At 38.6% G+C, this 26085-nt stretch overlaps 3 protein-coding genes, 1 long non-coding RNA gene and 1 pseudogene across 4 annotated transcripts in view; 3 read left to right on the top strand and 2 right to left on the bottom strand.

The window, feature by feature from the left end:
* On the bottom strand, positions 9907-11363 carry LOC104742606 (annotated as a pseudogene).
* LOC104742607 lies at positions 12198-14852 on the bottom strand. The gene has a single exon (XM_010463628.1). It carries the CDS (start codon positions 14781-14783, stop codon positions 12231-12233), a length of 2553 nt encoding a protein of 850 aa, XP_010461930.1. The 5' UTR covers positions 14784-14852; the 3' UTR covers positions 12198-12230.
* On the top strand, positions 15456-17429 carry LOC104742608. The gene is made up of 5 exons (XR_760556.2): positions 15456-15794; positions 16303-16568; positions 16661-16838; positions 17029-17090; positions 17174-17429. It is a non-coding gene; the product is annotated as an uncharacterized LOC104742608 (long non-coding RNA).
* On the top strand, positions 19839-20940 carry LOC104744030 (DNA polymerase I A, chloroplastic/mitochondrial-like). The gene is made up of 2 exons (XM_010465059.2): positions 19839-20170; positions 20349-20940. The coding sequence occupies exons 1-2, from the start codon at positions 20016-20018 to the stop codon at positions 20938-20940; spliced, it is 747 nt and encodes a 248-aa protein (XP_010463361.1). The 5' UTR covers positions 19839-20015.
* LOC104742609 (DNA polymerase I A, chloroplastic/mitochondrial) overlaps positions 23092-26085 on the top strand; it is a 6656-nt gene continuing 3662 nt past the window's right edge. Inside the window, exons 1-3 of the mRNA XM_010463629.2 lie at positions 23092-23407; positions 24151-25066; positions 25182-25373. Of these exons, the coding sequence (XP_010461931.1) occupies positions 23253-23407; positions 24151-25066; positions 25182-25373 (1263 nt within the window). The 5' untranslated portion in view covers positions 23092-23252. The remainder of the gene's footprint in view (positions 23408-24150; positions 25067-25181; positions 25374-26085) is intronic.

Here is a 26085-nt window from a genome sequence, read left to right on the forward strand (position 1 = left end):
TGTTGTTGGAATCCAGGTGGTGCAATGGGTTGGTGGTAGTTACCAGAATACTGCTGCTTAGGAGCATAGCCTTGAATGTATTGAACAAAAGGCTTTTGCTGGCCATGATTCCCTTGAACTGCTGATGGGTAGAGTTGGTCTTGAGGATTGGCAACATTCGGGTTACGGTATGACAAATTCGGATTCGTCTTGTAGTTGTTGTACCCGTTGTTGTAACCTCCTTGGTTGTTGATGTAGTTCATATCCTCTAGCTGAACATTCTCCCCATCTTGTTGTAAAAACTGCTCTTCCTCTGAGATTGCATGAACATGTTGCTGCTGGTTGAGGAGCTTATCGAGCTTTTCATTGAGGGCTTTCATGTCCCACTTGTACTTGGCATCTTCCTCTCCAGTAGATTGCACAGTGCGATCATACTCCTCATTGTAATTCCCATCAGACTGAGCCAAGTTCTCCACTAGATCCCAACCTTCATAGACATCCTTGTTGAGGAAGTTACCATTGCTTGCGGTGTCCAGCAACATCCGTATTTTAGGGACCACACCTCGGTATAGTGTACTTAGCAATGAAGCACTGCTGAAACCATGATGAGGTCATCTGGTAGTGTATCCCTTGAAACGTTCCCAAGCTTCACTGAACGTCTCATTGCTCTTCTGAACAAAACTAGAAATGTCATTTCGCAGCCTTGCAGTTCTGGAGTTGGAGAAGAATTCGGCTGGAAACGCCTTCTTGCATGCTTCCCAGGTGGTGATGGACTCCTTGGGGAGTGATTTCTCCTAGATATGTGCTTTGTCTCCCAAAGAGTATGGGAAAAGCCGGAGTTTGAATCCATCTTCACTCACTCCATTGATCTTGGTTAGGCTACAGAGCCTATCAAACTCATACATATGGTCCAATGGGTCCTCCATTGGCAATCCATGAAACTTATTGCTTTGTATCATCTGGATAAGACTACTCTTGATCTCAAAGTTGTTGTTCTGGATAGTAGGTGGCACAATGTCATGTCTTTGAGTGTGAGTAGATGGAGCACCTCCTGCTCCTATGTTGGTCCTTGCTTGAGGAGCTGGTGGACCGTTCTGATTGTTCATTGTCTCCTTAATTGTTGCTAGTTATGGTTGTTGAACTTGTTGTTGTCGGAGTAATCGTGGTCTGTCGATGTTATCGATGAAAGGACTCAAGTTCTGGTTACCCTTGGATCGTATTTGCATGCACAATCAGCTAACCGAGTGAGTACACGAGGATCAACTCGATCTAGGTGATCGAGCGACGGGTCGGGTGGGTAATCGGGTTGTACCTGAAATGCAAACCAAACGAAAACGAAAGTAAACAAGTCAATACCTTACCAAAATGTATAAAAGAACTTGATCTAGCAAGTGCTGAAATCCTAAACGTAGTAGATTAAATTCAACCAAATGGCAACGACGCCAAATTAATAACAGGATTTTCACCCAGGGTATCAATTCCCTATGGAGTTGTAGTACAAAGGGTTATCAATCCAAATGGTTGTTATGCTAGCAGATAGGATGCAACCAGAAACAAGCAAGTCAAGCCAAGAAATAAATGGTTTTGTCTAACAATCCTAAAATAATAAAAGAAAAGAATATAAACAAGGAACCACACGACTTAGGCACTCGATGCAAGCATTCGAGTACAGGATCGGGTGGGGTGATCGAGTAAACAAGGAACGTATGAACAACCCGAGGGGTTACTCGAAGCAGGTGATCGTGTACCTGTTCGGGTAAGGGATCGAGTGATGAAGAAAAATGCAAACAATTAAAATATGAAAGCTTCTAAGGATGGGGTAATCGAATCCTAAGTGTTCCTGACCAATACAGATGTATTACATGCCTCAAGCAAATATTTCCTAGACTTGAATCTCTAAAATCTCGTTAAAACAATCTCGTGATAGAAACAATCAACCTTGATCACTCCCCTACCCAACTCTCGTTGGAGAAACATGACGAAGCAGGAAATAAGAACCGTTTCATTATTGTCAATAAACCCCTTACTCATCTAATCTCTTAGGCTAAGTGAGTAAATCTCTAGCACTGGTTGATTCAAGCATTTCATCTACACCTCTCGGTGGTAAAACACCTTAGATCTAATCTCACCCTCTCGGTTTGTTGACAACATTAAGAACACCAATCTAGAAGGGAATTTATAAAACATAAACAATCAAACTAAGACATCCTAACCGATCAAGAACACAAAATCATCTATCCCATCCCTAGAAACTTTACTACACTATCGGAAATCATTGCAAAAGACATAGAAAAAAAGATAAACAAAAATTGCATTGTATTGAAAGATATAGTAGAGAAAATAGAGTACAAAGTAGAAATCTAAAGAAATAACAAAAAGATATAAAATAAATCCTAACAAAAGTGGAAAAGGGTTTGAGTCGCTCTAGATCTCTCTCAGAAGCTCTCGCTCTCTGGTTTGAGGGTATGCGGCGTGCTAGGGCGAGAAGAAGAAGAGGGGGGGTTTATATATGAAAACCCATTAACCCTAGCTTCCCAGTCCTGCCCGAGGGTCTGCTCGATGGGGTGCACGAGGATGTGCTCGGGTTGCCCTTCGGGTAGGTCCTCGGATTGTTCTTTATGTTCTTAGATCCTCTTCGATCGGGTTGGTGTTCGGACTGTTCTTCCTACTCCATAGCTCCTTCGGGTAAATGCTCGGATTTGACCTTGTTTTTCTCCGTTTTCGGCTCTTAAGCACCTGTTTTCATCCAAATTATGCAAATGCAAGAATGCAACACCCTAAATGGCCTAAATGTGGATTCCTACAGTAAATGACCTAAAAATGCTAAGTTTAGGATAGAAACAATGCAAATTATGGACAAAAAGTGATGCTTAAAACATGTAAATTAGAGAGTTATCAGACCCCCAAACTTAAATCTGGCTAGTCCTCTAGTAAGGAAGTAGGAGGGTGCGGTTGAAAAACGGGGACTCATAACCTTTGTATGCTAAGCGAAGAGTTCAAGCTATAGTCCTTAAAGATAATTTAATGGTGCTAAGATCAATCAACATACTTACAAATATTTTTCTATGCTTATTACTGTGCATCGATCTAGTTCAACATCCAACTAAAAGTAAAGACTTGCAATTCCAAAGAACATCTCTTTCATATTCATTTAAGTGTTTGGCGAATTCTTGCAGATGGAAGGTGAATCAAGCTCAATCTGTTTCAGGGATAAGGCTTTTTTGGTAAGGTGGTTTCAAACAAATTCTTTGGGTGATTTTCTCTCAAAAGAAGGAATGTTAGACAGTTGTGAAAACTATCTAAGATTGAGAATAATTTAGGCAGACAAAGCTTAACTCTTGATAATCTCCCCTTTTCTCATTCATCTTTTTTTTTTTAATCAAAACCCCCTAGAACAAAACTACCCACAACCTTGATTTTAACTTTTTTTTTTTTGTAATCCCTAAAGTCTAAATGTTAAACATCTAGCTCTCTCTTTTTTCTTTCTTTTTTTCTTTCTTTGCTAAACTCCTAATATGTATATATATATTTTTTTCTTTCTTTCTAGGAGACTATAGCAAGATCTTTTTCTCTTTTTTTTTTTTTTACGTAGAGCTAATTGAACTGAAACTTAGGGACTTCTTTTCTTTTTTTTCTCTCTCAACCCCACCCCAAATAAACATGCTAACCACCTATCTTTCAAAACCGATTCTATTAGCTAGTCCAAATGATTCTAACTTAGCTAAATCAAGAGCCAGTTCTTTGTCGTTCTCAATACTCTCAAGGTTTCACAACCTATGACACAATGAAAAGGCCTCACTCAACAATTCACAACAAGGTTTGAAAGAAAGGTTTGGGTTCAAGGGTAGGAAAAACAAATCGGGTTAAACGAAAAGATTGGTAAAAATGGAGTGTTAACCCGAGTTTTAGAGTTAGCATGAGCAAGTATTCAAATTCCATAAGCAAGACAATTTAAGTTCAAATTAAATCCAATAATATAGAGATGATTCAATGTTCAAGCAAGTGGACGAAGCATTCATAAGACATAAGGTTCTAAGAAAAGATTTTTCATTTTTTCCAAAGATTGATCTAGCAACAATGAAATGTGATTAATGGCTATAGCTTCAATCCTAAGGTTTGATTTAAAACAAGGTGGTTTTAATCATTGTACCCTAAGATGCATATGCAACAATCCTATATGAAGCAAACTAGACTCAATCCTAATATGTAAATGTAACTACATGAACATTTTTTTTTTTTGGGGTTTTCAATACACATAGATGCAGACTCAAATGAATAAAACTAGCATGCAAAAATTTGAAATAATAAAATAAGAAAATAAAACACAATGTTATATACATTCTAGGACCCTCCCCCAAACTTAAATTACACAGTCCCTGTGTAAATAAAAGTCTGAAAAAGAATCCAAGAATCACACAAAATGAAATAAAACTAAATGCAATGTTATTTACAAAGGTTGGATGAATGTGGTACCTCATGGGTTGGTGAAGAAAGAGGTTGTAGCAGCCTCCATGCTCGCCAACGTGTAGCCAGGGTCGTCACCGGCTTCAGCAGATGCCGGAATTCGCTCATCAGAGAGCTCGGTTATGTGCACGGACCACTTGCTCGGACCAGCATTCGAGGGTTGATCGGGTAAGGCATCTCGTAGCTCATCGGGTATGGCATCAGGTAGTATGACATGTATGGTGGGAGAGGTCCAGAATGATCACCCATGTAACCGCTTGCAGGGTCCATTCAGTAGGGCATCTGATACGGCATCTGGTAAGGCATAGGGAAGGTATCCGAGTGGTCCCCAGATTGGGTGTTCGGCTAGGACATCGGATAGGGCATCGTGTACCCTACCGGGTTAGGCATCAGATAGGTATTTGAGTGGCTTCTCCGCGATCTGTCGGGTCTGGTGACATCTTCATTTACTTGGGGCTCGTAGGAGGATGTCCTGTGAGGCTTTGGAGGTGTCAATCCTCGAATTCCTCCTAGCTGTCCGCTTCTCCCCATCCATGTGGGTGGATATGCCGAAGTGGGAGCTGAGGCACAGCTTGCCTTGTCTTGCAACTCCTTGATCTGTCCTCCCATTACCTTCACTGAGCCAGTGAGGTCTTTTACTTTCTTGGCTAGGAACTTGTTCATCCTTTTAAGCCAGTCGATCCTCTTGTGAGCTTCCCTCACCCCAACAGGTTGCTTTTGAGAGCACACATACTACTCAAAATCATACTCATCCGAGTTGTCTCCCTGTTCTTGCCCAGTTGTCTCTCTCTCTCCTACCTCGGACTCCTCTTCCGGGTTGTATAGCTCCTCCAAAGGTGGTGTGAAGTCTATGTTATCCCCTAGCCGGATTTTGGTGCACACGACATTGGGCAGGATCATTTGGGTGGCTACGACAGTTGGATGGACAAACTTGAAGAGCAGCATGTCGTTTGGCATCTCATAAGCCAAGAACCTCGCCAATGTGAGGTAGTCGATGTCTAGTCATCTCGGCTCATGAACCACTCCCATTAGGGGCACATCGCAAGCTACCAAAATTGGTGTGACCAAACCTCCTATGGAGATCTCTCTAGCTCCATCTCTCCTCTCAGTTTTCATTGCCCAAGACTTCAGGTAGAGGAACTGGTCGAGCAGCACAAAGACCATCCTAGTATCCGCAACATCCCCTACTAGCGGTGTACCATCCCTAGCATTGGCTAAGACTCCACACAAGGCAATGTCTAGCATCTGGAGCTCATGATCGTTCACATTCCCAGTCTCCTTCCTAGCGAATAAGTTACAAGCTAGAGACTTGTGAAAATACCTCAAAACGGGGCTCCTTATTTGAGCTGATTTGGAGCTTGTAGACTTGTAAAGAAGCTTGTCGCCTATTGTCAGCCATAGGGACTTCATCTCCTCCTTGCTCACCTCCATGTTTTCTCCACTCCCAGCCTTGAAACCATACAGCTTCTCCATCTCCTTGAATGTAAGCTGATACTCCTTGTTTCGTACAGAGAAAGTGATGAACCCGATCCCCCCATCGGGTAGTAGGGTCGGGTGGTCTTCAAAAAAGTGTAACCGCAACGTGGAGAGGAAGTGCACCGTCTCCTCCTCATAAGCCTCGAGGTTGGCCCGCATCATCTTGCCCAGATGGCACATGTCGAACAGGAACTCGACCTCTCTAGCGATGCCCAACTGCTTCATCGTTTCTCGGTGAGGGTAACGGGTACCAAAAAAATTCATCTTGCAGAAGACTTTGAAGAGCTTGGCCGGAGTCTCCACCTCTTTTTGCTTCAGCCTCCGCAAAGCCTGGCGTGTGTGGTCTCTCTGCTCCTCTTCTCGGTCACGGCTTTCCCTCTTGCAACCGCAATTCTGCTCCTTAACCGCGTGGTTTGGATTTTTTCTGGTTCTCCTCCACCAGCATCAGAATCGACCTCCATAGGATCAGTAACGGTTTTATCGGACGTAGACAGGTCCCTACGTCGAGGAGATCGGCGGATTGCAACAGCTACTGGGTCGGGAGAGAGAACACGAGCATCTACCCGATCGGTTGCTCGAGCACCTTCTCGGGTGGAAGATCGGGTTGAGCATTGGGTTGGGGATGCAAAACGTCCACTCAACGGTTGGGAACGCGAAACGTCTCTTCCTCCTTGGGAATCACGAGCATCGACGGCTTCACCTCCGGTTCTAGCAGCGGCGGAGGTTGATTTGCTCCCCTTCTTTTGGTAGGTCTTCATCTTTGGTGCCATTAGTGGATCCTTGAAGGTAAAAACAGAAACTAGGCCGAGATTAATAGGGTTAGTCCACAAAGACAAAGAAAACTCGATTTCTTGAGAGAGAGAAGAAATTTGGGAGACAAAGAGTTTAGGGTTTAGAGAAAACTTAGGGAATTATGGAGTTGTGAGGTTGAGGCTTCATAAATAGAGAGGGTTGGCTTTTTGGGCTTCACCGAGAGTGGGCTTGGGGCTGTAGAATTCGGACTCCACTCACCACTCAAAAGGGAACACGACCAGGCGCGTCGGGTATGGATTCGGGTAGAGCCTCGGGTTCCCTAAAATTTCTCTTTCTTCTCTCTTTTTTTTTTTTTTTTTTTTTAAATGTAAATATNTAAATATGCAAAAATAGAAAATAAGATAAAATAAATAAGTAAGAATTAAAACAAAATAAAAGATACCTTTGGGACTTCCTCCCAAGTGAGCTTGTTTTAAGTCACTAAGCTTGACTCTTCATGCTCCTTAAACATGGGATTTAGGATGGAAAGGTTCTGGAATCCTTTCCACTGTAGCAGGCTGATTCAATGGATTCTCCAAGTCTTGTCCAAGTTCCACAGCAAATGTAGTGTTGACTTCTTCAAGATGCTTGCCTATTGAGCATGGCAAAGTAAAAGAGCCAGGATCCTCCAATTTCTCCTCGATTCGCAGCTCAGGATCTAAGCACACTCCACTCCTGAGAATTTCATACCCAATCTCCTTGACAGCTTCCTTAACCTCAATCTCCAGCCGAGCTGCCTCTTTGGTGATTTCCTCTTGAAGTTCGTGTGGTGGCAAGAGCTTAGGAGGTGGAGCTTTTCGCTTTGCCATACGCTCTACAAGCGCCTCCAGTTGGATGTCAAGGGCAGCATTGAATTTTTCCTCTAGTTCCCCTTCTGCTGCTACAGGCAGTTGAGGTTGATCTGTCATCTGAACATCTACTCAATGTATCATCCGATCACCATCATCGGATGAGTCATCGGGTTCTGCCTCGGGTGGTTCTTCGATTTGTGATTTTCGAACAAGTGCTCGATCATCAACTCGATCAGTCTCCTCTGGTAAAGGCTCGGGTTCGTACTCGGATATGTAGTACTGATACTCATTCATCCCATAATGATCTGTAGCCTCCCCATCTTGAACATCACTGTCCTCAGTGAGGTAGTCCTCAAAGTCATCATCAAGAAAGATGGCTTGGGCGGTCGCATAGTCCTTTGGGTTCTGAACAGCTTTACCTGGAAGCTGGTTGATCTNTGCCATACGCTCTACAAGCGCCTCCAGTTGGATGTCAAGGGCAGCATTGAATTTTTCCTCTAGTTCCCCTTCTGCTGCTACAGGCAGTTGAGGTTGATCTGTCATCTGAACATCTACTCAATGTATCATCCGATCACCATCATCGGATGAGTCATCGGGTTCTGCCTCGGGTGGTTCTTCGATTTGTGATTTTCGAACAAGTGCTCGATCATCAACTCGATCAGTCTCCTCTGGTAAAGGCTCGGGTTCGTACTCGGATATGTAGTACTGATACTCATTCATCCCATAATGATCTGTAGCCTCCCCATCTTGAACATCACTGTCCTCAGTGAGGTAGTCCTCAAAGTCATCATCAAGAAAGATGGCTTGGGCGGTCGCATAGTCCTTTGGGTTCTGAACAGCTTTACCTGGAAGCTGGTTGATCTTTGGAGGTGGTTGGTTGTTGTGGTGGCCCTCGAGGTATCTCAGCTTGGTGTTGAGAGAGTCATACTTAGCAGTCAAGTCGTTGTATATTGATCTTGTTGCTCATCTCGGCAAACCGGTTTGCGTTGTCCATAGTAGCGGATGCTTGGTTTTGTATCATCTGTTGAATTAGGCCGCGGAGTTCAGCTTCTTGGGATTGGTTCTGTGGGCCTTGTTGTTGTTGGAATCCAGGTGGTGCAATGGGTTGGTGGTAGTTACCAGAATACTGCTGCTTAGGAGCATAGCCTTGATTGTATTGAACAAAAGGCTTTTGCTGGCCTTCATTCCCTTGAACTGCTGATGGGTAGAGTTGGTCTTGAGGATTGGCAACATTCGGGTTACGGTATGACAAATTCGGATTCGGCTTGTAGTTGTTGTACCCTTTGTTGTAACCTCCTTGGTTGTTGATGTAGTTCATATCCTCTAGCTGAACATTCTCTCCATCTTGTTGTAAAAACTGCTCTTCCACTGAGATTGCATGAACATGTTGCTGCTGGTTGAGAAGCTTATCGAGCTTGTCATTGAGGGTTTTCATGTCTCTCTTGTACTTGGCATCTTCCTCTCCAGTAGATCGCACANTGGTAAAGGCTCGGGTTCGTACTCGGATATGTAGTACTGATACTCATTCATCCCATAATGATCTGTAGCCTCCCCATCTTGAACATCACTGTCCTCAGTGAGGTAGTCCGCAAAGTCATCATCAAGAAAGATGGCTTGGGCGGTCGCATAGTCCTTTGGGTTCTGAACAGCTTTACCTGGAAGCTGGTTGATCTTTGGAGGTGGTTGGTTGTTGTGGTGGCCCTCGAGGTATCTCAGCTTGGTGTTGAGAGAGTCATACTTAGCAGTCAAGTCGTTGTATATTGATCTTGTTGCTCATCTCGGCAAACCGGTTTGCGTTGTCCATAGTAGCGGATGCTTGGTTTTGTATCATCTGTTGAATTAGGCCGCGGAGTTCAGCTTCTTGGGATTGGTTCTGTGGGCCTTGTTGTTGTTGGAATCCAGGTGGTGCAATGGGTTGGTGGTAGTTACCAGAATACTGCTGCTTAGGAGCATAGCCTTGATTGTATTGAACAAAAGGCTTTTGCTGGCCTTGATTCCCTTGAACTGCTGATGGGTAGAGTTGGTCTTGAGGATTGGCAACATTCGGGTTACGGTATGACAAATTCGGATTCGGCTTGTAGTTGTTGTACCCTTTGTTGTAACCTCCTTGGTTGTTGATGTAGTTCATATCCTCTAGCTGAACATTCTCTCCATCTTGTTGTAAAAACTGCTCTTCCACTGAGATTGCATGAACATGTTGCTGCTGGTTGAGAAGCTTATCGAGCTTGTCATTGAGGGTTTTCATGTCTCTCTTGTACTTGGCATCTTCCTCTCCAGTAGATCGCACAATGCGATCGTACTCCTCATTGTAATGCCCATCAGATTGAGCCAAGTTCTCCACTAGATCGCACCCTTCATTGACATCCTTGTTGAGGAAGTTACCATTGCTTGCGGTGTCCAGCAACATCCGTATTTTAGGGACCACACCTCGATATAGTATACTTAGCAATGAAGCATTGCTGAAACTATAATGAGGGCATCTGGTAGTGTATCCCTTGAAACGTTCCCAAGCTTCACTGAACATCTCATTGCTCTTTTGAACAAAACTGAAAATGTCATTTCGCAGCCTTACGCAGATCTTGCCCTAGCCCGAACTGCATTGCAACACGATTAGGATAATAATCCTCTACAAAACCAATACCAACAAGCTTAGAACTCCTCACACATCGAGCAAACGAAACAAACTCATCTTCAATTTTGTCATCAACAGTCACCCACATAGCTTCCTCAAGGTAAAACCGGAGTGGGTTCCAGTTTTAAAGCGGTTTAGTGTAAGGACGCCACTCAAAATCATCAAAACCAAATCTCACATTCTCAGATTTATGTCGAACAAAATCCCATCGAGAAATTCTTGGTTCGCCTTTAGGTATCTCTTTGGCTTCTGGTCTCAAGTTCTTGAATCTCTCCCAAGTCCAAACTCTGACTAATTTAAACAAAGACGTGAGATTACGGCTTTTAGTGGACTTACCTCTGGTAAGTTCACCCAAATCTCTGTAGAGGCTTGCAAGCACAGCAGGGGCAAGAGCAATCCTTTCACCTCTAGCTAAACGAACAGCGATTGGGAGAATCTTTCTAGAGATAGAAAAAGATTTATCTGGAAAAACGAAATACGAAATCCAGAATGCAAGGAAAGCTTCATGCTCAAACTGATCACCTCGACCAAAGAAGCTCCGAATCCATGGACCTTGACTCACCCTATTAGTCTTACCCTTAACCTCAACTCTAGCTCTCTCCAGTTTCTTCACTGAATCTACCATCTCTAAGCTTTCTAAAGGTGCATTAACAGAAGAACCTAAAACAGAAAACTCTAAAAGCACCATTACATCTTCTAGCGTTATCGTTGCTTTTCACCCCAAGGGAAGACGAAAGATTTGGTTTCAGGGCACCATTTCTCAGCAATGGGGAGAATCATAGATGAGTTTACATGGATATTGTATTTAGATACCTTGATTGCTTCAAAGATCCCAGCTTTTCTCCAAGTGGGTGCGTGTAAAGCTTCCAACTTTTCAAGCCAGGAAACAAAGAGAGGCTGTGCAAACCTAACCCCAGAGAAGGAAAGCCGCGGAGATGAAACAGAGAGACGTTGTCCTTGTTCACGACGGGGAAGCTCAGCTACAGAGCAGCCATCGATGGAGGTAACGAAGGGTTTTAGAAAATGGGTTTTGCTCAAGGAACAACCTTTCTTAGAAACCATGACCTCCTCTCTCTCTTCAACGAGAAGATTCTCACTCTCAGTGAGTGACGGTGACGATGTGGTCTTCATCTCTCGAGACGATGAAGAAGCAAACAACAAAACTAGGGATTTTGAAGATAAAAGACGGAGACTTGGCGGATCAGTTACTTTGAATGGAAAATAAAAAAAGATGGCATCTTTTGTTGAAGATGGGTAGACTAAAAAATGTTGACTGTATGGAACAGTGGCTTTTTTTATGGCAAACGAGCAAAGTTCCACAATTAATAATTGATTAATTTCCAAAGAAATGTAAAAGTTTTTTCTGAATAATTAATTACATAACTAGTTTCTTTCACAAATTTTAAATCTTTACAACTAGACTAAAGACAATATTTATTGAATGGTCTTGTACTATGTATTCACAAATTCATGTCCACCTTATAGTTTCCATTTACTGAAAATTAGATAACACGGAAAGTAACCAAGCTGAGCATATCATATGAGACGTACAACTCTGTTTTGTCAATATGATGATCATAAAAACTATCTTCTTGTTCTGTAATCTCAATACTCAATATATTCAAATGAAAATTTGTCATTTTTCTGTATTAGCATGCAAATGCAAACGCTCTATCTAGGTATTATACTCGAAAAAACTAAACAATGTTCCTTGTAACTAAATTAATGTGTAGTTTCGTACAATCAAACTATTAAGCCTAGTTTAGAAATCTGTATGGTGTTGACAATGTTGTGGTAATTTATGCCTTTTACCAGTTGATCCTTACGCGACCAATGTTTTTTTTGTGTGTTAAGAATCTCTTTAATACATATAGATTTCTTGTTTATAGATTTTACATGATGAAATAAAAAAGGAGGCTCTCTCTGGTAAACAACACACCAAGAAGCTATATATTAGCTCATAACTTAGTTCAAAAGATACAGTTGAAATACTTACATTACATCAAGTTAGTCTTCAAAACATACTAAAGCCAAAAGACCACACAGGTAAGCTTGGTCTTTGATATTCTACCTGTCTCAAACAATATCGAACACGCTTAATTTAAATAAGCTGCTGCTATTTTCCTTCGTTTTAAGGCTCTCCATTCTATTAACGATGCCATGTTTTTTTGTGCCTTAATAATACGATCTTCTATGGATGATGCCAACTCTTTCAGTTTGTGGAATCTCTTTTCGTAGGAGTCATTACCCTCACCAAAACCATCATTTCTCTTAGTTTCTTCACTTCTGAGGGCATTATCATGAAACAGACAGTCCTGTCCCTGACTTCCGTCCCCTACAGCGATGTGAATGTTCGACTCATCAGGTGGACTAAGAACCATACTCTTATATGCCTTGCTACCATCTTCATTAGCAAGCTTTTGACAAGGGATGGACTCATTGTTGTCTGTCTTTAATGCTAACTTTTTATATATCAAACTGTCATCATCAACAACATCTTCGTTCTCATCCGATCTCTGCTTTTCTCCAGTTATGACACCATCTTCTTGGAGCAAACACTTTGGTTCACTGCTACCATCATTAGTCATACATGCATTGCTTCCATATACAACAAGGTCGTCATCACAGGTTTTTCTTGTTTCTCGTGGTGACTTTACAATGTCATATACTCCTCTATTAGCACCAAGAGCAGGATCTGAAGAAGTGTTATCATCAAATGAGCTCAGAACCACATTCTTCCCAGCTTTGCTTCCAGTTTCATCAGACTTTTTATTCCTTTCTTCTATTTCTGGTGGTGGTATAGTTTCATTATCTCCAAAAGCAAGCTTTTGACAAATCTCTGAACCATTGTTATCATCCTCAAGTTTACTTCTTTTTCCAAGTGATTCAGAAGCATTTCCTCCATTTATTTCTCTAGATTTAATGATACTCTGGGCAGTAGTGATGTTATCATTGGACTTGGCATCATCCTCACGAGCTCGCTTGCGTCTCTTGTATCCTACACACTCAATTTTCTTCTTCACTAACTCCTTCTGAAACAAACGACTAAGTGCCAGTTCTGTTGAAGCTGATACATCACCATTACTAGTCTTGTCTTTCTCCATCTTACACCTTAGATTCTTAGCTCTTCTACGACTCCTACATCTTCTGAGGTTTGCAGGAAACCCCATTCCCAACTTCTGAAACACTTGACTCAATGGAAGTACCTTATGAGATACATTATCATCATCATCATCAACAACTGAATTACTTAAATTGAAAGTTTCAGTTGAGTCTGAGGAAAGCAAAAACCGTGAAACTGATTTCAGCCACCAGTCTTGGTATCTCGCAGTAACAGAAGTTGTAGAGAGACGAGAAGGGATGAACAGCTTGAAACCATCAAGAGACTTGTTGTAATCATCCCATGCTTCCTTTTCTGTGACGTTGCTGTGACGACGAGTAACCAAACCAGGACAATCTTGAGCCATCCCGAATTGCATTGCAACACGATTAGGATAGTAATCCTCTACAAAACCAATCCCAACAAGCTGAGAACTCCTCACACAACGAGCAAACGAAACAAACTCATCTTCAAGTTTGTCATCAACAGTCACCCACATAGATTCTTCAACATAAAAACGAGGAGGGTTCCAATTAGTTAACGGCTTCGTATAAGGACGCCACTCAAAATCATCAAAACTCAGCCTCACATCCTCAGTTTTCCTTTGCAGACGGTCCCACCGAGAAAGTCTTGGTTCGCCTTTAGGTATCTCTTTAGCTTCTGGTCTCAACTTCTTAAACCTCTCCCATGTCCAAACTTGAAGTAACTTAAACAGAGACTGGAAATAAAGATTTTTAGTGGACTTATCTCTCGAAATTTCACCCAAATCTTTGTAAAGTCTTGCGAGAACAGCAGGAGCAAGAGCAACCCTTTCACCTCTAGCCAAACGAACAGCGACTGGGAGAGTCTTTACAGAAACAGAAGGACGATACTTATCTGGAAAAACGAAATGGGAAAGCCACAATGCAAGAAAAGCTTCATGCTCAAGTTGATCACCTTTACCTAAGAAGCTAGAAATCCATGATCCTTTCCTCACACACATATTCTTGTTTAGATTCTCTAGTCTTACTTTCTCCAGTTTCTCTATGGCATATCTCATCTCCGAGCTTTCTAAAGGGGCAAAGATCGGAGAGCCCAAAACAGAAAACCCTAAAAGCACCATTACATCCTCTAACGTTATCGTTGCTTCACCCCAAGGAAAGACAAAAGATTTGGTTTCAGGACACCATTTCTTAGCAATGGAGACAAGCAGAGACGGGTTTTTACTGATCTTGTAAGTGGATGCCTTAATTGCTTCATAAATCCCAGCTTTTCTCCAGGTGGGTGCGTGTAAAGCTTCCATTTTTTTAAGCCAGGATACGAAACGATGATTTGCAGACCAAAATCCAGAGAAGCAAATCCGAGAAGACAAGCTCTTGAGCTCCGAAGAAGAAACAGAGAGACGTGGATCACCACAATGGGGAAGCTCAGCTACAGTACCGTCGTCATCGATGGAAGTAACAAAGGGCTTTAGGAAATGTGTTTTCCTCAAGCAACGGCCTTTCTCAGACACAATGACTTCTTCTCTCTCTTCAGTGAGAAGATTCGACGATGGCGATGCGTTCTTCATCTCTCAAGCTAAATTAGGGATTTTGAAAGTAGAAAAAAAAACAGAGACTTGGAAAAAGAGTGATGCAAATTTGTGTTGAATGATGGATGTGCAGAGGAGAGACTGAAGCAACTCACTCTCACTCCACTAAATTAATAAAAATGCACTCAGCTAGTGTATTTTTCAGTGTATTTTTCGTTGAACACTTACTGCTTTAATTATATTTAATTTTTAATAATTTTTATTAAAAATAATATTGTCTTTTTAGGATTGATTGAGAAATTGTTTTGATGTATTGTCATTTTACGATTGATTGAGAAATTATTTTGATAAAAAGGGTATGAGAAATTGTTTTGTTGTTAATATTTTCTTTCAAAACAAGAATAGACAATAATGTTGACAGGTAGAGACTCGGCAGCATGATTTTTACATTACATTTCAGTCAATACAATTAAATAATTTTATTATTACGTTATTGGCAGAATGATTTTTACATCTTTTACTGCGAAATAATTTTACAATTTCAGTCACTTGGTGGCAGAATGATTTTTTACAAGTAAAGCATTAGAGCATTCCCATCCCACGGGATGTCTTTTATTTTTTTAGTAATATAATTAAAAAAATAAAGTTTTTAATCCTAATATTTCTGAGACACAGGTCTCTGCCCACATCATTTTAGATCCTCAGAGTCAATAAATGTGTCACTTTTTTATTGGTTACGTTTTGTTTTGTTTTTTTGTTTTTTTTGTTTTTATCTTCGACAAAATCAAAACGATCGAAACTTTGATGGAAACTTTGATGATGATGATTTGATCTATATTGGTGATGATTACCCGATCTATATTGTTCAAAGCTGGTGAAAAGGTTTTGTTGAAACTGGTTAACAAGAAAGACTTTCACATGGCGTCAAGGAATCAGGAGAATTCTTCTCTCCCAGAGTGCAAGAGTTTTACGACCTCTGCAAGGGGACTTTCACTGGCAAAGCTCCTTCTCCTGCTTCCATGGCTGTCCAAAAACTATGCTCTGTTTTGGGTACTTCTCTTCTCTTTCTTCTTCTGTCTCTGTTTGTTTTTCTAGGATTCCAGATAGGTTTTTTTGTGCAGTTTCTGCTGGTTTTGATTGAATTAGTGATATACATATATTGGTAGTGATTTAGAAAGATTTGGTTAAACGAGTTTTAGGTTGGTTTCATTGGATATGAATAACTATGGAAAATTTATCTTGAATAGCTCATTTGATTTGTGAATTCCACTAAATCTGGGCAATTGCAAATTCACAATTTGAAGTCGTTAGAGATTCAGAGTTGCAAAGGTTGTAACTTTTATGTAGACATGGTGAAATTTACGGATTAGAAAAGAGATGCATCAGTCTATTGTACATTGGACTATTAGGATCAGTGATTTTAGGGTTCATTGGGGGTGAAAATTGAAGTTTTTATATGTTCTGCTTAGAGAAGAGTCTCTTAGATACAATCTTGTTCTGTTGGATGATAGTTTATAAGCAGAGGTGTGATTGGTTTTTTGGTCTTATTTGTGCGCAGACTCAGTTAGTCCTGCAGATGTTGGGCTTCAAGAGGAAGCTCAAGACGATGATCGAGGCTATGGAGTTTCTGGGGTTAGCCGCTTTAATAGAGTAGGACGATGGGCACAACCGATAACATTCTTAGACATGCATAAATGTGATACTTTACAGTAAGCCTTTTATTGATACAAGCGAACGAAGAGCTTGTTAATATGTATGAGAAGCGACTTGGTGACGCTGTTTATCTCAGTTACAAGCTTGGCCGTACTAATAACCGTGGCGATGGTATTTAACTTTGTGACAATCTTCTTGGCTTTAATGTTTGTTGTTTCCATGTGTATGTGGCGTTTTCATTTGTGATTTGGTGATGATGATAGGTTTGCTTGCGGCTGTTCATAAGGATTATTTTAGAGTTGTGAACTCGAGGGATTGTACATGTTTGATGGTTCTCTTTGGCTATTGATGGTTCTCTTTGGCTATTGCTTCATTAAGGTTGGGAGTGCATTCTGTTTTTGGCCATAAGATTATGTCTAGAAAACGTTAAACAATGGCAAGGTAAACAAAATTACATGCTATGCTTAGCCCTTTGACAAGCTTACATGCTCTGCATTTTGAAGTGTGTTTCTCCTCTTCCTGAGCTGTGGGCTTTGTGACATTGCAGAGTTTCTTTTGTTTTTTGGTATGTTGAACATCACCTCCTTACTTCTTGTTGGTTAAATGTGTTTTTGGACTTATTGGCTTGCAGGTGAAAATGTTGTTACCTCCAAATCCTAGTTCCTTACTTCAAATGGACTTATTGGCTTGCAGGTGAAAGTGCTCTGTCTCACACGATAAAGTACTTCCATTCTAGTTACTTTTATTCACACCATAAAGTACTTCTATTATGATAGGATAAAACGGGAAGCAGCAAAGGAGCAATGATAGTAGAGGAATGGGACAAGCATCTAGGAATATTCTGGCAACTAAAATTAAATCTAATGGTGGATGGTAACTGTTGCTCAGTTCAAACAGCCTTAATGTAATTTGCTTCAGTTCTTCATATTCTTCTTATTCTCCTCTTTCTTCTTGTCCACTTTCCTCTGTTTCTCTACTTAAAAACATTTTTAATAAAAATTATATACGACACCCATATTTAGGGATGACTAATGGGAGGAGAAAAAATAAAATCAAGAGGATGAAGATCAAAACTTAGATTAATATTATTTTTAATATTATTAAAAGTTAGAGACACTAATTTGAGTATGTGCAATGAGTTTGCTCTTAACGTTATGCAATGATGAAACTTTTCAGAATGGCAATCAAATATCAGTCATGTCAATATATGAGTAGTAAAGCTGTAGTTTAGGTCAATGCATGATGAAACTTTTCAGAATGGCAATCAAATATCAGTCATGTCAATATATGAGTAATAAAGCGGTAGTTTACGTCATGTGCATTTATAGGTTTTCACTGAATTTCTCAGAATAAAAATAAATCAAAAAGAAAAAATTAATAATATTTTAATAACAAAGAAGGAGAATCGATTCTCAAGGAAACTCATAAGATCCATTCCTCATGTGACACATGTCACTTTCTAAGTTGTTAGAATTTGTTATAATAAATTAACTCCACAAAAAAATTAAAATCTTAATTAAACAGTTTATTTGTTATTATTTGTTATTATTTGTTATTTTTTATTTTTTATAAATCATAAAATAAAACTAGCTATTTAACAAGTTCTATTTTGCATAATATTATTTAGTTCATATTATTTTAAAGTAATATTAGTTGATATTATATAAAATATAACTAATTAATAAAATTAAATATATTTAATAAATAATTTAGTTTGTTTATAAAATATTATTTAAGATAAAATACAAAATAATAAAATAAATATTCAAATAAAATTATCTTAAAATATAAAGTTATATTAAAAATAATAATATTGTAAGAATGAGAAACTCATTGGATTTCTCACACCAATGGACATACAAAATTAATCAAAAATTCTCGAATTTCTCTACACTAAAATAACTAATATTATATTAGTGAGAGATTCATTTGAGTCTCTACCAATGCACATGCTTTTAGGCGCCCAATGGATTTGTGATGGTTTGCTGTCAAACTCCCGATAAAATGGTGTATTTATGTTCATATCTTCGGATTAGGATATGATGAGTCGTTGCGATGGTGGAAGGACAAAACGCTTTTGATATAAAATCACCATTTCTATCTATTATTCGTGAATTATGCTTTGTGATCAATTACATTTTTTTTAAGGATTATAGACCGTTTTTACATTAAAATCAAAATTGGTATATGACGTATTGTTGTTCATTTTGAAAATAAAATGTTTTTAATTCATTAATAGTTTAGTTTGTTTTATCCACAATTTTCACTCAAAATCTTTTAGTTTTAAATCTGAAACCTAAATAGTGAAATTCCAATTTTTAAAAATGATTTTCCATAATAGTCCATATATCCCAATTTCTTCTTAATCGCCAACACAACTGCTCTTGAAGGCCTCAGCTTCAACTTCTATTCTATGGGTAAGACTTAAGTGTACGTGTAATTGCTTTAGATCCACTTATGAGCTGCTTGCCTTCTTCCTCATGATGTGTCATGTGTCCATGAGTCCATCCGGACAGAGTAACCTTTTCAACTTAAAGGTTAATAATTTTACTTAAATCATTATAGTTCAAGGTTTAAATTAAGTGAAGTGAGGGTATTGTTTCTGTTTAATAGAAGAAGATAATGGCCAAACAGAAAGGGATACACACCTAATAATTCGAGAGTAATACTTGGGTGAACATCTTCATTCACCCCTTTATAGAATAAAGAAATAAATTATGTACATATTTATTATAAAATTAGAAACTTAAACCGCTTTTTTATAAACCCAAACCGATATATAATTTTGTTGTAATTGTAAAATCTAAACTTTAACCATCTTATTTGTAAACTCAAACCATCTCATTTGTAAACCCAAACTGATATATACTTTCGCTCTAATTGTTAAATCTAAACCCTAACAATCTCATTTGTAAACCCAAACTGACATATAATTTCGTTTTAATTGTAAAATCTAAAGCCTAATATCTCATTTGTAAACCCAAACCGACATATAATTTTGTTCTAATTGTAAAATCTAAACCCTAACCACCTCATTTGTAAACCCAAACCGACATATAATTTCGTTTTAATTATAAAATCTAAACTCTAATTCTCATTATAAACCCAAACCGATATATAACTTCATTTAATTGTAAAATCTAAACCAAAACAATATTTAACTTTCTTCAAATAGAAGTATACAAAATTTGTTTCTTTAATTAGTTTTGCTTTTCAATTTAATTTTGATTTATTTTTTAAATAAAATATTAGATAAAATATTCTGATTGGTTGAGTGGGAAAGCGATGAATACAAAGGTTTAGCTAGTATTTTTCATAATTCGAAACTTCTTTCATAGAAAAATGATAACTTTATCTTATGTTATAGACTATGCTTAGTAGTATATAATTAACATAGAAAATGATTACAGTAATTAAAAAAAAAATATATAGAAACAAGGGTTTAAGGGACACAGTGCGTCTTCTCTGAAGCGATGGCCACAATAATCTTGTGCTCCTCTTAGCTTTCCTTCTCAGGCAGACCCACTTGCTTGAATCACGACAAAACTCGCCTCCATAAACCCTTATATATCCCTTATCTCCGACGAGTTCAAGCTGGGTAGATTAAGTTGTCTTATAATGGCCATGGGGGTTTCTCTTACCTCCCACAATAACCCTCTTCTTCGCCGCCACTTTTCTCCTTCCTCTTCCTTGCTTTCTCGTTCCTCTCGCTTCTCTTCTTCTTCGCCGGTTCCTTCCTTCCTCCTCCCTCGCCGTACAACCCTTCAAATCGAGTAATTTACTCTGTTCTAGGCTCAGTTTAGTTGCTTATGGATTGATTTGCCCTGTTTTTAATGTCATTTTTTGTTTATGAGTATTGGGTTTCAACCTGCTTTGTTCTGGGCTCAGTTTGTTCTTGTGTTTGTTTGGCTTGCAAGCTCTGATTGTGACTGCTTTATGAATTTTCTTCAGGAGAGTAGCTTCCACTGAGGGAAATGTTGGTTACTCGACTACTACAGTTTGTCAGGGATTTCAACATTCGGGTCAGCAACGCTCATCTTCTGTTGTTTTCAATGGGGAATGGGAACTTCGATCAGAATCTAACAGGGTAAGAATGGTTCCAAAGATTATCAAGGTGGGAAGCCAGTCGGATGTAGCTGAGACTCATCGAGTCCCTGAGAGTGTTAGTGCTTGGAGGGAAAATGAGCTGAGCCTAGAACAAAGCAGGTTAAAACCCGTTACTCAAAAGCAAAATGAGCTTAGAATGGTTCCAGAGATTACCAAGGTGGGAAACCAATCGGAAGTAGCTGAAACTCATCGAGTTCCTGGTGGTGTTAGTGCTTGGAGAGAAGAAGCGAAGAAGGTTAGGGAAAGAAATTGTCAAATTGCTAGAAACCTCGATGACAGTTGTTATCTCAACGGCTCTGTCCCAGTTATATCTAATGCTCCGACTATTGAAACCTCTCAGAAGATTGATTCTGGTTTCAATCCCAGAGGTAGCGGTACTGCTGCTACACTCAATACAGAATCGATTGACGTTACGCCATCNGTAATAAAGCGGTAGTTTACGTCATGTGCATTTATAGGTTTTCACTGAATTTCTCAGAATAAAAATAAATCAAAAAGAAAAAATTAATAATATTTTAATAACAAAGAAGGAGAATCGATTCTCAAGGAAACTCATAAGATCCATTCCTCATGTGACACATGTCACTTTCTAAGTTGTTAGAATTTGTTATAATAAATTAACTCCACAAAAAAATTAAAATCTTAATTAAACAGTTTATTTGTTATTATTTGTTATTATTTGTTATTTTTTATTTTTTATAAATCATAAAATAAAACTAGCTATTTAACAAGTTCTATTTTGCATAATATTATTTAGTTCATATTATTTTAAAGTAATATTAGTTGATATTATATAAAATATAACTAATTAATAAAATTAAATATATTTAATAAATAATTTAGTTTGTTTATAAAATATTATTTAAGATAAAATACAAAATAATAAAATAAATATTCAAATAAAATTATCTTAAAATATAAAGTTATATTAAAAATAATAATATTGTAAGAATGAGAAACTCATTGGATTTCTCACACCAATGGACATACAAAATTAATCAAAAATTCTCGAATTTCTCTACACTAAAATAACTAATATTATATTAGTGAGAGATTCATTTGAGTCTCTACCAATGCACATGCTTTTAGGCGCCCAATGGATTTGTGATGGTTTGCTGTCAAACTCCCGATAAAATGGTGTATTTATGTTCATATCTTCGGATTAGGATATGATGAGTCGTTGCGATGGTGGAAGGACAAAACGCTTTTGATATAAAATCACCATTTCTATCTATTATTCGTGAATTATGCTTTGTGATCAATTACATTTTTTTTAAGGATTATAGACCGTTTTTACATTAAAATCAAAATTGGTATATGACGTATTGTTGTTCATTTTGAAAATAAAATGTTTTTAATTCATTAATAGTTTAGTTTGTTTTATCCACAATTTTCACTCAAAATCTTTTAGTTTTAAATCTGAAACCTAAATAGTGAAATTCCAATTTTTAAAAATGATTTTCCATAATAGTCCATATATCCCAATTTCTTCTTAATCGCCAACACAACTGCTCTTGAAGGCCTCAGCTTCAACTTCTATTCTATGGGTAAGACTTAAGTGTACGTGTAATTGCTTTAGATCCACTTATGAGCTGCTTGCCTTCTTCCTCATGATGTGTCATGTGTCCATGAGTCCATCCGGACAGAGTAACCTTTTCAACTTAAAGGTTAATAATTTTACTTAAATCATTATAGTTCAAGGTTTAAATTAAGTGAAGTGAGGGTATTGTTTCTGTTTAATAGAAGAAGATAATGGCCAAACAGAAAGGGATACACACCTAATAATTCGAGAGTAATACTTGGGTGAACATCTTCATTCACCCCTTTATAGAATAAAGAAATAAATTATGTACATATTTATTATAAAATTAGAAACTTAAACCGCTTTTTTATAAACCCAAACCGATATATAATTTTGTTGTAATTGTAAAATCTAAACTTTAACCATCTTATTTGTAAACTCAAACCATCTCATTTGTAAACCCAAACTGATATATACTTTCGCTCTAATTGTTAAATCTAAACCCTAACAATCTCATTTGTAAACCCAAACTGACATATAATTTCGTTTTAATTGTAAAATCTAAAGCCTAATATCTCATTTGTAAACCCAAACCGACATATAATTTTGTTCTAATTGTAAAATCTAAACCCTAACCACCTCATTTGTAAACCCAAACCGACATATAATTTCGTTTTAATTATAAAATCTAAACTCTAATTCTCATTATAAACCCAAACCGATATATAACTTCATTTAATTGTAAAATCTAAACCAAAACAATATTTAACTTTCTTCAAATAGAAGTATACAAAATTTGTTTCTTTAATTAGTTTTGCTTTTCAATTTAATTTTGATTTATTTTTTAAATAAAATATTAGATAAAATATTCTGATTGGTTGAGTGGGAAAGCGATGAATACAAAGGTTTAGCTAGTATTTTTCATAATTCGAAACTTCTTTCATAGAAAAATGATAACTTTATCTTATGTTATAGACTATGCTTAGTAGTATATAATTAACATAGAAAATGATTACAGTAATTAAAAAAAAAATATATAGAAACAAGGGTTTAAGGGACACAGTGCGTCTTCTCTGAAGCGATGGCCACAATAATCTTGTGCTCCTCTTAGCTTTCCTTCTCAGGCAGACCCACTTGCTTGAATCACGACAAAACTCGCCTCCATAAACCCTTATATATCCCTTATCTCCGACGAGTTCAAGCTGGGTAGATTAAGTTGTCTTATAATGGCCATGGGGGTTTCTCTTACCTCCCACAATAACCCTCTTCTTCGCCGCCACTTTTCTCCTTCCTCTTCCTTGCTTTCTCGTTCCTCTCGCTTCTCTTCTTCTTCGCCGGTTCCTTCCTTCCTCCTCCCTCGCCGTACAACCCTTCAAATCGAGTAATTTACTCTGTTCTAGGCTCAGTTTAGTTGCTTATGGATTGATTTGCCCTGTTTTTAATGTCATTTTTTGTTTATGAGTATTGGGTTTCAACCTGCTTTGTTCTGGGCTCAGTTTGTTCTTGTGTTTGTTTGGCTTGCAAGCTCTGATTGTGACTGCTTTATGAATTTTCTTCAGGAGAGTAGCTTCCACTGAGGGAAATGTTGGTTACTCGACTACTACAGTTTGTCAGGGATTTCAACATTCGGGTCAGCAACGNGGCCATGGGGGTTTCTCTTACCTCCCACAATAACCCTCTTCTTCGCCGCCACTTTTCTCCTTCCTCTTCCTTGCTTTCTCGTTCCTCTCGCTTCTCTTCTCCTTCGGTTCCTTCCTTCCTCGTCCCCCGCCGTATAACCCTTCAAAGGTTTGCACTTTATCTTTCTCAAGGTTTTTTAGTAAATGGGTTCTTCGAGACTACACTTGATAATCGATTAACCTACTCTGTTCTAGGCTCAATTCTACTTGATTATCAATTAACCTGCTCTCTTTTATGCTCAATTTTTAACTTGATTATTGTCTAATTTGCTCTGTTCTAGCCTCTAGGCTTACTTGCTTATGGATTAATTTGCTCTGTTTTTAAGCTCATTTTGTTTATGAGTATGAGGTTTCAACCTGCTTTGTTCTGGGCTCAGTTTTTGTTCTTGTGTTTGTTTGGTTTGCAAGCTCTGATTGTGACTGCTTTATGAATTTTCTTCAGGAGAGTAGCTTCCACTGAGGGAAATGTTGGTTATTCGACTACTACAGTTTGTCAGGGATTTCAACATTCGGGTCAGCAACGCTCATCTTCTGTTGTGTTCAATGGGGAATGGGAACTTCGATCAGAATCTAACAGGGTAAGAATGGTTCCAAAGATTATCAAGGTGGGAAACCAGTCTGAAGTAGCTGAGACTCATCTAGTTCCTGAGAGTGTTAGTGCTTGGAGGGAAAATGAGCTGAGCCTGGAACAAACAAACCCCCACAAGAACAAACTGAGCCTAGACCAAAGCAGGTTAGAACCCGTTACTCAAAAACAAAATGAGCTTAGAATGGTTCCAGAGATTATCAAGGTGGGAAACCAGTCGGAAGTAGCTGAAACTCATCGAGTTCCTGGTGATGTTAGTGCTTGGAGAGAAGAAGCGAAGAAGGTTAGGGAAAGAAATGGTCAAATTGCTAGAAACGTTGACGACAGTTGTTATCTCAATGGCTCTTTCCCAGTTGTATCTAATGCTCCGACTTATGAAACCTCTCAGAAGATTGATTCTGGTTTCAAGCGCAGAGGTAATGGTACTGCTGCTACACTCGATACAGAATCGATTGGCGTTACGCCATCTAGACCTGTTGTGACATTGCCAAGCAAGAGTTTAGAGGTTGTGGCAAGTATTAATGTAAATCCTAAAGGAGAGGAAAAACTGAGACCTCGTAGAAGCAGCGGGAAGTCTTCTGGTACCAAAATCAGCAGTGAGAATACTGATACCATTTCCAAAGTGGAGAAAAGCAGTGACACTTCGAAAGTCCGTGAAAACCTTGGGAAAATATATGATAAGGTTCTCGTTGTTGATAATGTAACCGCTGCAAAAAGTACCGTAGCTAAGCTTGTGAATCAGTATAGGAATCTTGTTCATTCTTGCGATACAGAGGTGTGCTGCATTTTTCTGTTTACGTTGCCATCATTACAGTTGAGACATATTTATGCAATTGGCAAACTGTTTTTCTTACGAAACTTCGTTCTTTCTGATTATTCAATGCTTATAGGTGTCCGGGATTGAGGTGAAGGAAGAAACTCCTGTCAACCATGGTGAATTAATATGTTTCAGTATCTACTGTGGCCCAGAAGCAGATTTTGGTAATGGAAAGTCGTGTATCTGGGTTGATGTTCTTGGTGAAAATGGCAGGGAGGTGTTGGCCGAGTTTAAATCGTATTTTGAAGACTCTGATATCAAAAAAGTAAGTTTTTAAACCTTTCCCTTTCTTGATGTAAACTACATCTTGATTGTTTCTTCATATTCTGTGACATTTGCATTTTCTGGATCATTCTAAATCTTATTCCACTTTCTTGTTGTGTGCTTTTACTGTGAACACTTTTTAGCTATCCTTTCCTTTCATGAAACCCTTATAGGTTGGCTTTCTTCGTTTCAGGTCTGGCACAACTACAGTTTCGATAGCCACATCATTAGGAACCATGGAATTGAAATTTCTGGTTTTCATGCCGACACTATGCACATGGCACGATTATGGGATTCTGCACGACGGACAGAGGGTGGTTATTCACTTGAAGCGCTTACAAGTGACCCAAAAGTTCTTGGGGCCACACAGACGAAAGAGGAAGCAGAGTTCCTTGGTAAAATTTCGATGAAGACTATTTTTGGCAAGAGAAAACTGAAAAAAGATGGATCAGAAGGGAAGATGGTTGTCATTCCCCCTGTTGAAGAGCTTCAGCGAGAAGATCGAGAGGCTTGGATTTCATACTCTGCCTTGGATGCGATAAGCACACTAAAGCTTTACGAAAGCATGTCAAAGAAACTACAACTGAAAGAATGGCGCCTTGATGGAAAGCTAATATCGGGAAGAACAATGTTAGACTTTTACCATGAGTTTTGGCGACCCTTTGGTGAACTTCTTGTTAAAATGGAAGCAGAAGGGATACTTGTAGATAGGG

Source organism: Camelina sativa, chromosome 14 (assembly GCF_000633955.1).
Source record: "Camelina sativa cultivar DH55 chromosome 14, Cs, whole genome shotgun sequence".
In the NCBI taxonomy this organism is placed as follows: Eukaryota; Viridiplantae; Streptophyta; class Magnoliopsida; order Brassicales; family Brassicaceae; genus Camelina; species Camelina sativa.